Source organism: Calonectris borealis, chromosome 1 (assembly GCF_964195595.1).
Source record: "Calonectris borealis chromosome 1, bCalBor7.hap1.2, whole genome shotgun sequence".
In the NCBI taxonomy this organism is placed as follows: domain Eukaryota; kingdom Metazoa; phylum Chordata; class Aves; order Procellariiformes; family Procellariidae; genus Calonectris; species Calonectris borealis.
Genome location: NC_134312.1, coordinates 63,091,197 through 63,106,572, shown reverse-complemented (window position 1 = coordinate 63,106,572; position 15,376 = coordinate 63,091,197). Strand labels below are relative to the sequence as shown.

Sequence of the window (15,376 nt, the reverse complement as noted above, 5' to 3'; positions counted from 1 at the left end):
TTGTAGGTGTTTTAGCTATCCTAATATTTAAGGGAGTACTCATTATACTTGTACATTAATCAAAGTAATTATTTTATATTTCACTTTAAAATCTTCTTTTAGTTAGGGTTGTTGTGGGTTTTTTTTTTCCCCCAATGCACTTTTTGTTATTAGTTCCTTGTGCTTCTGTTGTGGTTTCTGGTTTTCTATCTTCACGGGGCTTCCCAGCAGAAAGTCACTTCCTTTGGTTATATGGAGCCAAAGAAGAAACTTCCTGAGAAGCCCTGCTGACACGGACAACTGGACCAATATATTGGGTTGAATTGTAAAGTGGGGGCTTTAGATGTGGGTTTTCCATTGAAGAGCTGATCTGCCCACTCATGCAGCTTCAGCCTTCATGTTGCACTTCTCTTTTTAGGCCCCAGAAGAGGAATTAAATGTTTAGACCTAACCCCTGCAATGATTTATCCAAATACCCGATATTATGACTGTAATTATTTGATGGTTCTAAGTGGAATATGTTACAGATGTAAAATTAGCCAAGTAAATATCTCTTTTTAAGATTGGATCATAAGTTCTTAAAGCAGAAAAAAATTAAGGTTCAAACATATCAGTGGTTCTATTTATATCCTTTACATTAAGATAATAGTATGTAATTCTGAAATAGTCTAAAAGTAGAGAGTATCTTTTTAAGAAATAGCAAGACATTTTTGCTTTGGACCTATAAGTCCAGAAAACTATTAACTCTAAAAGGATTAAAGCATTTTAAAAGCAAAATATTTTAAAGCAATACTAAAATTAAAAACATGATTCTGAGATGGGAATCCCAATGTGATATGCAAAGTTTTCATATTCAAAGGTAAGGAAATTACTCTGATTGAGATAATCTCTCATTTTAGGCTTAAAATTCAATTCGCAAAACATTTTCAATACATTTTTTCTTCCTTAAGAAGAGAAAGAGCTTCATACATAAGATGTACTTGGAGATGATGGTTGGACAAAACTCTTTTAAAAAAATGTTGCCCTGTAAGTAACTATAAAGAGCTCTTACAAGGATTAAAATGCAAATATGCCACTCTTTCTGTTTAACCAACTGTAATGTTTCATAAGGTAGCCAAAGAATTAAAATAAATCAGGAAGTCAGGGAAGAATGTGCAACATTAGTGCTGGCACAGCAAGTTTCCCCTTACTGTACTGAAAATAATACTAGTATCAACTATGAGCCAGAACCTCTGTTTGTACAGATCGTCAGTGATCCTTTGGCTGTGGTGGCTCTATACCAATTTCTGCCAGCTAAGGAACCGATACTATAACCCCACCAATTATAATAAAAGTCTATATTTTGCATTGCAGAGTTTGCGATTTGTAATTTGATTTGTAAGGCAAGTGAAGAGTTTGAACTTATGATATATCCTCATCTTCTGGTATTTGAATAAACAATTGTGTTTGTTGAAATGCATTAACTAAAGTCTCCCAACACAAATGGAATCGTTAGACCCAGTTTCATCATCTGATTTGCTTAAATGATATGATGCCATAATTGTGTTTTTGGTTTTTGTGTTCCCTTTCAGTTTTTTCCTGTATGTATTCTACACTAAATTATCTGACCAAAATCATGGTAAACAATAGTACTTAGGCTGCTACTAAGCAGTATTTATTTCCTTTTTGTGTTTGTTTGGTGTTTTGGTTTTTCTTAAGGAGAGTTTTCATTGTATTCTGGGGCTGGGAATGTGAATTCAGGCGTTTTCTGAGCCCACTAATTTGAAGTTCAGATTGCAGACCGATTCACTGCGAAACGCTCACGCCTGGATTATCACTGCACTCTACACGTAGAAGAAGAGAGCGGTCCGTGTGTTGATCCCTGTTCTTGCTGTGTAGAGAAAAGGCTGCATCCTTGCTGCAAGAAACTTCCCAGTTTCTTTTGAACCTTGAATGGAGCGGACCAGAAGCAGCATAATGGCAGAGATTTGAAAGTTCGCTGGTCAACATGGTTAGACTCAGGAGGTGAGCACAGGCATGTAATCTCTCAACCCTTCCACTTTCAGGGAGACAGCATCTGTGGTTGTGTAATTGTTGTGAGCCTACACCCATGAGGATTCATGACAAAGGTTATTACAGAGCTGCATGGCCAGAAGAGGGGTGGCAAAGGGGTCTGCCAAGGGCCCGGACAAGTACGTAAGCACAGAAGCTCTCTGTGGCTGTCACATTCACCAATTTCTGATTGCTGGAGATTGTTGAGTTGGTAGGCAGTCTGTTCTATATGGGCAAACGACTCCCTGGAACGGAATAATTTCTACAACCAGGTTTTTTTTTTTTCTTTCTGTGAAGTGACTTCTATCGTGAGTGGTCTATCTGTGTTATTTGGGCAGTTACAAATTGCCTGACATTCAAAAAAAGGTCTGAGAAAGCTACAAATGCCTGGTGAGAAAATTTGCCATTTCAAGTTTTACATTCCTTCAGGAAGGGAGAGACTGGTTTTTATCCTACATTTGAACAATGCCTCATGCGAGAGTCTCTATGCTTTCTCGAGCCCTCCGACAAGTGCTGTAATACATTATTTAGTTCTGTCTTTTATTCAAAGAGAGGTGAAAATGCTTCTTCTGTACCATTACTATGAACTAGCTTTGAGTGCCAAGCAAGGATGAAAGAAAGTTCTGAAACTTAAACAATCATTCTGTTGTTGGAAGTTTATTTTTAAAACATGGAGCAAGGAGAAGAGCTTGATGTTGTGGTTTCTAACAGATATTCAAATTTTGATATCAGGCACATCAATTGTTTGAGACATTAAAATGTGAAGAGTGAGTTCTCTTTCACATGCTTGTATCTGAAATCCATCTTCCCGTGCAATGCAATAATCAAAGCAGGCTTTCTTCTGTAATAACATTTCTCGGTAGAGGCCAACATGCTGCCTGCCTTGACTGTGCTGTGATTTGTCAGGGAGTGAGCAGTCAGTGTTAGCTGGTGCTCAGTCCTGAGCTGCACCTTACCCTGCCTCTTCCGAACCCTTACAGGCTTCCCAGGGAGGTAGCCTGAGCCCTCGCTCTGAGCTTGTGACGGGCCACAGATGCAATGCACAAATGGGTTACGGAGTTTAAATCTACCCTATTGAGACAGCGCTTGCTCTTGTTTTTATGCTGTGTGTTTGTGCTACGTATGGCACCTTCCCATTTCCGCTGAAAACAAACCTTTTGCTGACCTGCCTTATGGTGTAGCCTCTTATTTGAAATGAGAACCTCCTGACTGAGCAATTTGATTTAGGAAGATTGATCATTTTAATGATGTTAAAACCATTAGTTTTAATCTCTCAGCCTTCACCCTCTTTTACTACTGGGGTGTGTTGGCCCCAGCCAGCAGCCACACACCCACACAGCTGCTCACGCACTTTGGGAATTTAACTTAATTTATTGCCATAATAAATTTAGTTGCTGATTTGGGTATTGGGAAGCGAAGAAGGCAAACATTAAAACATCTTTCCTTCCCCTTTCCCAGGCTCAGCTGCACTCCAGACACATCTCCTCCCCTCTTGCTATCTCCCCAGGTTACACTCAGTCCCTTTGGTGTGGCGATGGGTGGCACAGGGGATTGGGGTCAGGACATAGCAGTTTCTCTCTGCCTCTCCTTGTTTCTCACCCTTTCCTTCCACTGCTGCTTCCTTCTTACTAATTTCCCCTGCTCCAGCGTGGGCTCTCTGTGGGCCACAGTCCCTTTGAGGGTGTGCCTGCTCAGTCATGGAACACCTCCAACTGCTCTGACCTTGTTGTCCCTTCATTCCCTTGTTTCTCTCCCTGTCCCCTTGTTTCCTTGTTCCCTCCTTGTCCCCTCTGGTGTTCCCTCCCAGGTTTGTCCCACCTTTGGCAAAACACCCTTTCCTCAGTATGTTTTCAGAGAGGCACTGCACACATGGCTGATGAGCTCCGCTTTGGCACGTGGTGGGTCCGTTGCAGAGCCAGCTGGAATTGGCTGTGACCAGCACAGGACAGCCCTAACCTCCTCCGCAGGGGCCACCCCTACAGTTTCATGGCCAGAACGAGTGGGGAGCACAGGAGGGCAGAACAGGAACTGCCCCGCTTCAGGTAGACATGTAGGAGTAGGCAGGTCAGATTGCATCATCAGAGGGCCTATTAGTACATCATTTATCAGAAGGAACCCAGGAGGGATCTTGAAACTCATTCATAATTTTAAATCCGATACATACTTCTACTTCAGGAAAGAACTGAACCATGAAATCTATGCTTTCCCATGTTGCAAAGTAAAGTTAACTGTATGTGGAAAGGAAGTTAATCATGTAATCGTATTTTGGCCTGAAATCCAGTGCTGAATCATATTTTGATGTTTTAAGAGCACAGTTGCCCGTTAATTTTCCTTTATAAGCCCAAGTCATGCCAGAGAAGTGCTACAAAGTGGAACTTGTAGTTCAAAAAACCACGTACATGTATTAATGTATTTCACTAAAAAAAAAGATATTCTGAAACTTTGTGGTGCAAATTTTGAAAAGGTGGCTTGCATCTGAAACCAGCAGATAATGGTTGATGCTAACATTGACTTCAATTGCTTCCACTCAGCATTCATAGCCAGGCTAGTTCTTGACTATGGTTATTGGTTGAGGGAGTACAGATAAATATTGTAAGAGGTAATAACTATTTTACAGCAGTTCCATGGCAAATGCTGAGGAAATTTTGTAAAATGTGCCTGTGAAAGACTTGGCTGCAAAGAGCTACGGCACAGGATAGATTATATCAGCAATAAGAAGTTTTGTACTGAAAAACATAGAGTTCTCATCCTGTAGGATGCAACATCATGGCTTGTAGCTGCTCAGAAAGTGTGTGGCAAATCAGCAACTACAGCTTGTCTGAATCTGTACTGAATGCTTTAATAAATGCTTTAGAGCTGGGCCTGGGCTACAAACATGAGCTTTGAAGCAGAGTTCTGAAATTCCCTCAAATTCTTATTTTGGGGTCTAGTTTGGTCTGCTGCTTACACTGAGCTAAGCAGGAGGTTCAGATAAAACCTCAAGGTCCACTGTAGTCTATATGGGACAGATGAGGGATGTAGGTTTTTGCCCTAGACATACGTACCAGTGACAGCTTTGTTAGGATGTGTCATAGCCAAAAGGAGTCTCTCCTAGTACCTAGAATCTACACGTCTTGGACAATACTTAAAACATTTAATTTTATTTTATATGAGTATAAATCACCCTTCTTTTATGCAGAATGAAGGGCTATGCTAGCAGTGTGCTATACCTTTACTCTCAAAAAAATCCCTAGCCAAAACACTTCCCTAAAATCAGCTATTTAATGCAGCCCCTCTGCCAGCCCATCGCTGTGGGAACTCAGTCTTTCATTTATTTATGAAACCAGACAGATTCTTGTGTTGCGTGTGGAGTTGAAATTCTAGGTAAGTGTTCAGACTTTTTTTTAAACTTACTTAAGGTATCACTTTTTCTTTTTTGGTATGAATTCAGCTGTGTAAATGGTATGACCATTCAACAGTACCTTGCTGATACTTTTTAGGCTTTGAAAGGCATCAATAGTGACTGCAGATGTTCTGTCAAGGTTACCAAGTATCAGGTTGGAGTTTGAGATAGAGAAAAGCAATTTGTGGAAAGTGAATTACTTACAATTAGGGGAACACTATGTGAGGGTCTTTACAAAGGAGATTCATGTCTTTAATTTCTACAGCTCTATACCCCAAGAATATGTGGCCACCATTGCAGCTAAAGGATTAATATGGCCCATTCTGGTTTTAGAATAAAATTAGATCAGTTTATCAAAATACTTGCTGCACTGAAGTCAAAGAGAAAAATCCCATCGACTTCAGTGAGTTCAATTTACTGAATCACCAGGATTTCACCATATATGCTTGATCATCAAGATTTAAAAAAAATTTTACAAATTTTAACAGTACTTTATAACATGCTTATCTGAGGCATAATTACTGGGTTATAACATTCATGGTGAGTCTTGGATAAAACTCTTTCTCATTTATATTTATATGTATGTATCTTGTCTCTTCTTTGCATTTTAAAACATCACACAAACACCAATTTTGCATCTGCTGAAACCACTGACAAAATTTCCAGTATTTTCAACAGATTATACTCAAACCTTTAATGAGTAAAATGCTGATGAATATATTATTATTATTATTATTACTACTACTTTTACTATTATTGTTACAATTTCGAAATAATGATGTAAATGAGAACAGGGAAAAAAAAAACTACAAGGCAACAAAACCTGATCATTATAATCTGTAACAAACAAATTTGTAACAAATAAAAAAGAGTTAACAAGGAATTGTTGCTGAGTAATGTTGTATATGAAGTATACTCCATGTTAAACTGACCGAAAATGTGTCTATTTTCACTGTTTATTAAACAATCAAATTTGTTTCTGGAACTCACAGTGAGTCTGAGAGTTTATGTATATTCATATACAGTCATATGCTATCTTCATTATGGAAAAAAATGAAGTTTGTTTCAACAATGTTTGAAAACCAAAAGAACTTAAACACTTGCATTTGTTCAGGTCAGTATTTTCTTTGGGAAATGAGTAGTTGTGCTAAGACTGACTGTCAGCAATAACACATTTTCACTTCATAATGTCTCTAAAAATGTGTTTACAATGATGTGGATAGTAATCTAAAAGTTACAGTATTAATGAAACTGGAAACTTTAGTAACAAAAAATAGTATGAATTAAAAAAAAACAAAATACCATGTTGCAATTATTTAATTTCATTAAAATACCTCTTTCTAATTTTTCTAATTCTAAATTACTTTTATCTGTATTATTAAATATATTTTATTCCATCACTGGAAATAATGTGGAGTTAATTTCATTTTGTTAATTTTATTTATACTGAGAGACATTGTTTATTTTGAAATATACTATTTAAAAATATTGTTTATTTTAAACAGGATTCAAGTTTTGATTATCTAAATAATGGTAAGTCTACAATGCCTTTATTCTCTTTCATTATTGAGTGCTTCAAATATGCTACAGAAAACTCGTAGGCAAACTCAGATTTTGGAGGATTTTTTTAGCTTTTTAGAACAAGTTATTCTAAAATGACAATAAACAGTTTTCTGGAAACCCACACTTGGTTTCCTATACTGGCACAGTATAGCATTTTCTCTGCATAACTACTTCATAACTTGTGCGCAATAATTTTTCTGATATCAATGTTATTGAATGATAACTTTGGCTTCATAAATCATGTTACACAAGTGATAGATACCTCTGTATTACATACTATAAAACACTCCAATGGCAGCAACACCCTTTATGTAAACTTCTGTTGCAAATTAAGGAAATGAACCCTGGAACATTTGCACGAGTGAGTAATGTTACCCGTGTGAGTTGTCCCACTGACCTCAGAGAGACTTCTCAAAGGAGTGAGAACTTTCTCATAGTAGTAAACGATTATGGTAATGCCTCAGTGCCTGCAAAATACATATTCCAGGAGGATGTATATTCTATCTAATCACTGTGTTTATTTGGGATTTTCTGACTGACAATGTTGAAAGAACCAGCCTGGTCATTTCTGGCTCCTGACTGAAAAATGTTCTTGCAGAGTTTTCCTGACCAAGACGTACTGGGCCAGGCTTTCGAAGATGCGCTAGAAGTACTGCAGCAGCACTCTGACAGAGAAATGCAGTATTCACCAGGTAAAAAAGACCATTATTCCATTTCATTTACCATTTTGTATTTTTAAGGAAAGTACATCTGAAGGCATGTAGGCGGGAGCGGTATTTCCCAGAGGTGGATTAATGGGCAGCATTGGGGTACATTGGGAGGATGAAAAGGGGGAATAATATGCACTGCCCAGTGTGGCATGCATCTTCCATGTCACAGCACAGGGAAACTGTTGGACAGTCCCCCTCTGCCTTCCCCCCAGTACCAGTCTAGGTGCATTGAGCTCAGTTTTCCTACAATCAGAGGATATATGACCATAGTGCAACAGCCATTTTCCAGTTTTAATGTTTTAATTGAAAAATGCCCTTCTGTTATGCTGTGAATAAGCTCGTATAACAATGAATTCCAGTGGAAAAAAAAAAAAAGAAAAAAAAAAACCAAGAATCCAACAGGTGAAATTAATTTCCACAATTACTTTTTTACATTAAAATATACATTTTAAATATTTTTATGTAGAAATGATAGTTCGAGTCTGGATAATTAATAGAAAAGTGTTTTTCTTGGTCTCAAGAGTTTTCTACTTTACAAACTTGAAATACAGGCAAGCTGTAAATTGTTCCAGTTCAGGCAAGGTTTTGGCAATTAAATTACTATAAAATTTAAAACTTGTGTTTGGTGTTTTTACATTGTAAATAGAAATGGAAGGAAAGGAAAATAAAAGGCTACATCACAAATCCCCTAAGTCCAGAACAAAATATCTACTGTCTTCTGTGTGGAATGCATTTCATACAAGGAAGTTTATTTACATTTTATCTATTACATACTGAAATGTGAATAAGACCAGTTGGGCCATATCTTGAGCTGTTGTTAATAATTTTTTGGCTCCACTGCATTGGTAATTTACACATGCTGAAGGACCCACTATATATAATTTCTTGCAATGTTCTTGCCTGTATCTGTTGTTAGGGCCAATGGAGAGAGGTTTTAAACACGTGCAACTCAGTGTTTTGTACGTCCCACAGCTGCACCCACTTTTCCACTTGCAATAGATGTACTGTCCAAAATCTTCCTCTGACCACCCGTAGTGCAATAATTTATTCCAAGTGCCTTAGTCCAGTGTTCTCCTCTGCTTCTTTTAAACATCCTAAGGTCTTGGGTTCCTTCCGTGTCATTCTTTCAGGCATTGCAGATGCTCTGATGCTCCTTCGCTTCATTCACGATTGGAGACTCTTACTTGCATTGTACTAATGGCCTGCAGAAGAACTGAGTGACATTCCCTTTTCCTTTCTAATACATGCCCATTCATTATGTTTGGTGATCTGTTTAGCCCTCCTTTTTCAATTAACCAAACTATTTGATAATACTATGAAATATCTGACATTTTATCTTAACAAACACTGCTTTTCATCATGAAGGCAAATGAAACCAGCCTAAGGGTGTGATTAGCTGTAACAGTACAGATTATGTTGGATAACCTGCTGATATGAAACATCTTGGTTCTGGAGAGTTTATTATCTAGAAGGCAGCCATAGGATAAATGCTTTTTGACAGACACAGTAGCATATTAGGTTGTTTGCCGCTGTTTTTTTTCCCCTCTTCTCTCCCTTTTACTCACTCAGTTTTTACTCCATCCTCCTAATTCTCAGGTTACAAAAATTGCCTGACTGTGATCAACCATCACCACCACTTTCGAGCAAGTCCCAGCTACTCTGCAGCACCATCTACAGAGGACCCAGGGTATAGCTGGAGAAATGTGATTGTAAGTGAACTTATTACTAGTAACAGTCAGACGTAAATGGAAAATTGGCTGCGCATTTGCGATTTCTAATACGAATCTTTACGCTAACTCTAACAGAAATTCAGTCCGGCCAGGCATGATCCAGATGAAACTGCCCTGGGAAATATCTGCAAAACATGTTTTATGGTCTCTTTTTAGGATTCATCTTAGCTGTTTACCTCTCCTGCTCCTCTGTGGTTCATCATGTAACATGACAACTTACAAACAAACCTATCAGTACAGTAGGGAAAAGGGCTTCTCTCTATTACCCAGGAACAGGCAGAGAACAACTTCCAGCCTCTGCATAGCCTCTGCCGCTGTGAGAAAGTACTACGCCTTTGATTTCTTCTCCAGCAGTTTGCTTTAAGAGTGCTGGAAAGACCAGCATTGTCTGGACTCTGAGCTCAGCTTCAGCCTGCAGAGTCCATATTCATTCTTAAAAACACTGGGAGTGTGGCCTCCAGGAGTGATGGAAAATTAATATTGCAGGGGAGATAATTTCAGGTAAATAGATTCCACAAAAGCCCATTTTCAACCAGCAGATTAGTGTCAACATGACACAAGAACTAGCGCTTTTACTAACTCTGGAAATGGAGTCTGCTGTTCCTCCTCTGCTTCTAGCAGAAGGGTTGAAGCTCCAGAGTGAGGCAATTACTCTGTTTTCCCTCTTAATTTCTCCCCTGGTGGGCAGTCCTTCCCACTGGACATAAATTGGTGCTGCTTGTCGCTGGTACAGTACCTTGCGTGCCTTTGCGGCTGAGAAAAGTCTTCCATGGGTGAGGTGATGAAAGGTTGCATTTTGAAGGCTTCAGGCAATTAATTGCTACAAGTTTATTTTTCCTCAGAAAATGTACTCTATTAGTAACTCTTTGTTGTCTTAATTCTTGAAGAACAGTGCAGCGGATTTTTATGCAGATGAGACTGTCTACCATACGCTGCAGAATACTCCAGAAAGCCAAGTGATGCATGCTGCTGCTGGCCAGCCAAAAGCAGGGAAAGGTGTGTAGAAAGAGCGTATCTTGATATGTACATTATGTTACTTGAAAAAATCTCTTGGCAAATCGTGCTTTCTCTTTTTCTTAATTTTTTTTTACTTTTAGCAGGAAAACATAAGTTAACATTTAATAGTAACTAGAATACAGCTGCTAGTGTTCAATTCCTATCTGCTAAACCTCATAAGGTAAGATAAATCTGTTATCATCTTATTCTGTTCTCTTGTTTAGTACATGGAAAAACAAACCAGAGATGTGTCTCACTCCAAATCGTCTGGGATGAACTCTGATGCAGAGAAGCTGCTAGATCTAGAAGCTAAATCTAGTTATCAATAACATCTTTATCCACTTTAATAACTTATTTTATTTTATGTCGTCCAACAAGGAGTGGTTTTCTTGAAGGTTTTTCATGTACATTAATATTTTTGCACCTGATTTTATGCTTTTCTTTGTTTACTTTTCAAATTACCTCTTAGCTTTTGTCACTTCCAGTATGCATTTTTACATCTATTTTTGTGCTCCTATTGGTTGACTTTACTTGAGTGGATATCTATTTTGCAGAGAACAGGTCGGGTGACATTGGTCATTACAGTACTTCATTTGTTTATTGCATTCATTCTTTGGTTTTTGTTTGGGACTCAGCATCCTTTCTATGACTCTGCTAGATGAGATTTACACAGCTTCCACTCTGAGCTGTTGCACCTAGTTTTGACCGTGGGGTCTTTTTGAGTAGCTTCCTGGTTTTGCTGCTTTTTGAAATCCCCTTCTCTCAACTTTAACCACATGGTGTCAGTTTTTGGTACCATCTCTCCCCATTGATGCTGAACACTGTGGTTTCTATTGCTTAACAGCTACTACTACTACTACTACAAATTCCTTGGGTCGATGGGAAGAGTAGCCTCTCCTTTTAAGTTCTGTACTTCTAGTACTTGAAATTCACCATTGCAGATGAAAACTTTTCAATCCAGAAATGTTGCTTTTCTAAGTCTTACCCAGTGTTGCACTGGGGAATTTTACATGTCAGTAACTGAATTCACCTTCAGTTGTTACTGCTCTGTTAAACTTCATTTCCTGTTTCATATTTCCTTTACGTTATTATCAATCTTCTTTTCCAGAAGGCCTACATAAATTTTCAGAATGACTGACTATTCGTATGGGGTGGTTTTGTGTCCTCTTATGGGTTTCTTTGTGTCCATGGCTGTATTCCTGCCAGAAACTGTGATTTGGGGGACTATTTCCACTATACCTAAATAAGTTCAGTTCTCTTGGCTTCTTATGGAGACATGAGAGGTTTTCTGTACATTAATAAGTAGTGTGTCCCTTTAGGAATAGATCTGTAGATGAAACAATCAGTACTGAGGACCCAAAGTCTGTGTTTAAAGTGTTTCACAAGGGTTTATTTATTGCAATCTCTAGGCTGGCCGCAAGTTCTGAAAGCTGCAGTGACTTAGATATGCTTCTGGAAAGCATCTTTGAGTTAGGTTTCCTCTGAAAGGAGTCCAGTTCATGCACGTCAAGACCATTCCATGATCTGAACTAAAGCTCGGTGAGTGGAGACAATCAAGAGAGGTACTTCAGAACTGCATCTGAGTTAGACACACCCAGAGAGCATTAGGCTGCTTCGGGACAATTCAGAAGAGAAATCTAATGCAGATGCTCTGAAACACCTTCTGGAGGAACCTGCTTCTCTCCAGTGACCACATTAGAAACCTGCAGACACTAGCCTGCCGGCTTAGACTGTTTAGAGCCTGGTAACGAACACCACTAGCTTGTGCAATGAGGTGCAGGACTCAGATCTGTGAACTAACCCCAGCTCAAACTGGTGCATCCACATTTGGAAGTAACAGCTGAGCTCTAGAAACATAGCTGCGTTAACAGATAAAAGCCTATAAGCCCTCTCAAACCAAGACATCAGCTAGAGACAATGTGTCTAGAAATAAAAGCTTAGGCAGAAATGACAGCTGAACTAAGAGGACAGGCAGCACGAAATCAGATGCTGCTGCAGACATGGCTACACTATTGTTTTCCAGCAGAGATTCAGTCCACAGTAGTCAGATTTTCCCCTGATCTTACTTGCTCTACCATAGGTTCATAGGTTCATAGGATAATTGGGGTTGGAGGGAACCTAAGAAGGTCACCTACTAAGAAGTGTTCACTGTGCCCAGGCAGTGTCCTTCACCGGCTTGCTTTTAAGCTTCTCCTCTTGGTAATACTATATGTATTTATAGTAGAATCTGTACTTCTAGTCACAGGCCAATTTTTATTTAGATAATGAAACTTTATTAATTTTTTGGAAAGTACCTCTGATTTCAGGCTCTTCTTCTTTCTAGTCTGACTGTCACTTCTCTCCTCTTTCCTTATCACCAGATGCAGAATTACTGTCATCCCTAACAGATGTCTTGGCTTGACCTCAGTGTTCCTTAGCAACTGTCACTTTTCCCCCGTTCCTACTTTAAAATAGCCACGCAAGACAAGACTTTATGAACTTTAGGCGCAGCTGCTTGTTTCCACTTTGCTTAAAGTGGAAGCCGTTCTTCTGCATGGACTCTCCTTTCTGCAAAATGTTCCTCTTTGTCTCATAATCTTCAGTTCTTCCTCCTTACAGCAGCTTCTTGGTCACCCTTGGCTTTGTGAAGGGAACTAGAAGTACTTCAGGGAGAGGGATCCACAAGACCTAAGTGAAACTAAATAAGCCTCACTAGTAAACTTAAGTTTGAGAGCTGAACCTCTGGGGAGAAACACTTAGTTAACTGACAAATATTGCAGTACTGAGCTTGCTTTATTCTGCATGGGAATGCAAGTTGACACTTCTGCACATATTTGGAAAACTACAGACACCAGACGGTCTAGCTCCTTATTGACTAGGTGAGGTTTATGGTTCAAAACTAGCTTGCTCTTCCCACTCACCCATTCACCCTTTCTTATATCAGAGACTACCTCGCATCCCCAAAACATTCCTGAAACAAACCTGGCAAACTGAGTCATCTCAAAATCTTTCAGTTTCGATTAAGCAGGGAAAACATTTATTCAAAAACATTCAGGTTGGGTCTCCAGAACCTCTTTCCTGCCCTGCCTGAGGATGTCATTTCCTGCAGTGAGTTCCTTGACGATGCACCTGCACAGCATGTGTCTGAAGGTTGCTGAAAGTGGCTTCTGAGACCTACCGCACAGTGAAGTCACCAGATATTTGTCATGATCCCCAAATAACCTGCTCTTGAAACTCTAATGACCAAATCCCTTTCTGTCACCACAGATCTGTACATGTTTCAGAACTATCATCCCATTTGCTGTTGCTGGTCTTCCGTTGAATAGTTTATAGAGATCTTTTAATTTGTGACGGGGTATTAGGTTTACCTATGCTTTTGCCTGTAAGATCCTGTCCAGGAAAAAGACAACTGCTCATCTTTTAAAACAAGTATGAGTTCTGTTCTGACCTTTTGTACTTTATTTCTTAATAGGTAGAAAAAAACTTCGACTGTTTGAGTACCTCCATGAGTCTCTGTATGATCCAGCTATGGCAAACTGCATCCAGTGGGTGGATAAGGCCAATGGTGTCTTCCAGTTTGTCTCCAAAAACAAGGAGAAACTTGCAGAGCTGTGGGGAGAAAGAAAGGGAAATCGCAAGATCATGACATATCAGAAAATGGCCAGAGCACTGAGGAATTATGGAAGAACAGGTGAAATCATCAAAATTCGAAGGAAGCTGACATACCAGTTCAGTGCTGTTGTTTTACAGAGACTTGCTCCATCTTACTTCTTGGGAAAAGAAACAGTTTATCATCCGTACATTCAGTCGAGTCAAGAATATCAGTGTGCAGATGACTGGATCAGTTACAATAATTACATGTATAACAACGGTTATGCATTACAGCATGCTAACAGCTAGACATGTCTTTCACATAAACAGGCCTTTGTTAGCTAGTAATACTTTCCAGCACAGGAACTCCTCTCTGTACATAGCTTTTCCTTTAAGATATCATACAAACACATGAAGAGGAGGGTTTTAAAAATGATGTTGGTCTAGTTCTGTTCCTTTTGAAGTTAATGATACATGGTCATTGACTGTTGAAGACAACCAGCAGCTGTAGGGCATGTTCTATTCTCCATGACATTAATCAGAGGAATTACTTCAGATTCAAGCTGGTATGTCCAAGATCAGGATCAAGGCTTTTGTCTGTTGGACATCAAAGTGGACTTCAAAGATCCCATCCTGACAACACTCACTGGAAGTTTTATGCATGCGCCCAAAATTTCCAATCAGAATTTAGATGCTGTTGTAGCACCGTGCATGCGCTCCCTATCAGTTGGGTGCATGTGAATTAGAAGAGATTTGCCAACGTCATGAAGCTATTGTCTGCTTTTTTCATTAATGTTCTTTGTTAAGAGACATTTTCTGAGTGAATGCCTGGCTGAACAATAGCATCCACATGAAGGTGCACCTGTTGGCCAAGTTGTTAATCCTTAATCACTTAAATTAACATATCTTAGCACAGATCCTGACATATGGTATTAGCATTGCCAGGTGCACATTTCACTGTTGGCAGTGGATTCATTGGGAAAGTGACCATACGATGAGAGGGTTAGTAAAGGATTACTCTTTTCATGAAGTTATTTACAGTTCTTCCCCCACTAATATGAGAAGCTGCACTTTTATCCAGCGGTTCTGTACTCACCTAACAAATCTAGCTTTGTTATTTATAACTTCTTTTGGAGTTATAACTTTATACATATAAATACAATTTCTCTTCTCCAGCTCTTTTCCTACATGGGAATGTAGCTGAAAGGCTCAGTGATTTTACACTCTCTTTATGGGGAAGAAGGAGTAAATTTAGTTAAAAAGAGGCTACTAGCCCCTTATGCCAGGATGATACCTATAAATGTACTTTTTCTCATGCTTCTGTTACCTGATCAACTTGTATCATCATATGAGTTGGCTGTTGTGCCAAAATACTTCCATTCAACTTCATTCAATTCCAAGTTCTGCATTTTGCT

At 39.0% G+C, this 15,376-nt stretch overlaps 1 protein-coding gene across 1 annotated transcript; it reads left to right on the top strand.

Moving 5' to 3' along the window:
* Window positions 1–7,496: 7,496 nt before the first annotated feature.
* SPIC (Spi-C transcription factor) lies at window positions 7,497–14,270 on the top strand. The gene is given in 4 exon segments (XM_075162004.1): window positions 7,497–7,647; window positions 9,262–9,374; window positions 10,283–10,391; window positions 13,843–14,270. Coding segments are annotated over 4 exon segments (801 nt in total).
* Window positions 14,271–15,376: the final 1,106 nt, after the last annotated feature.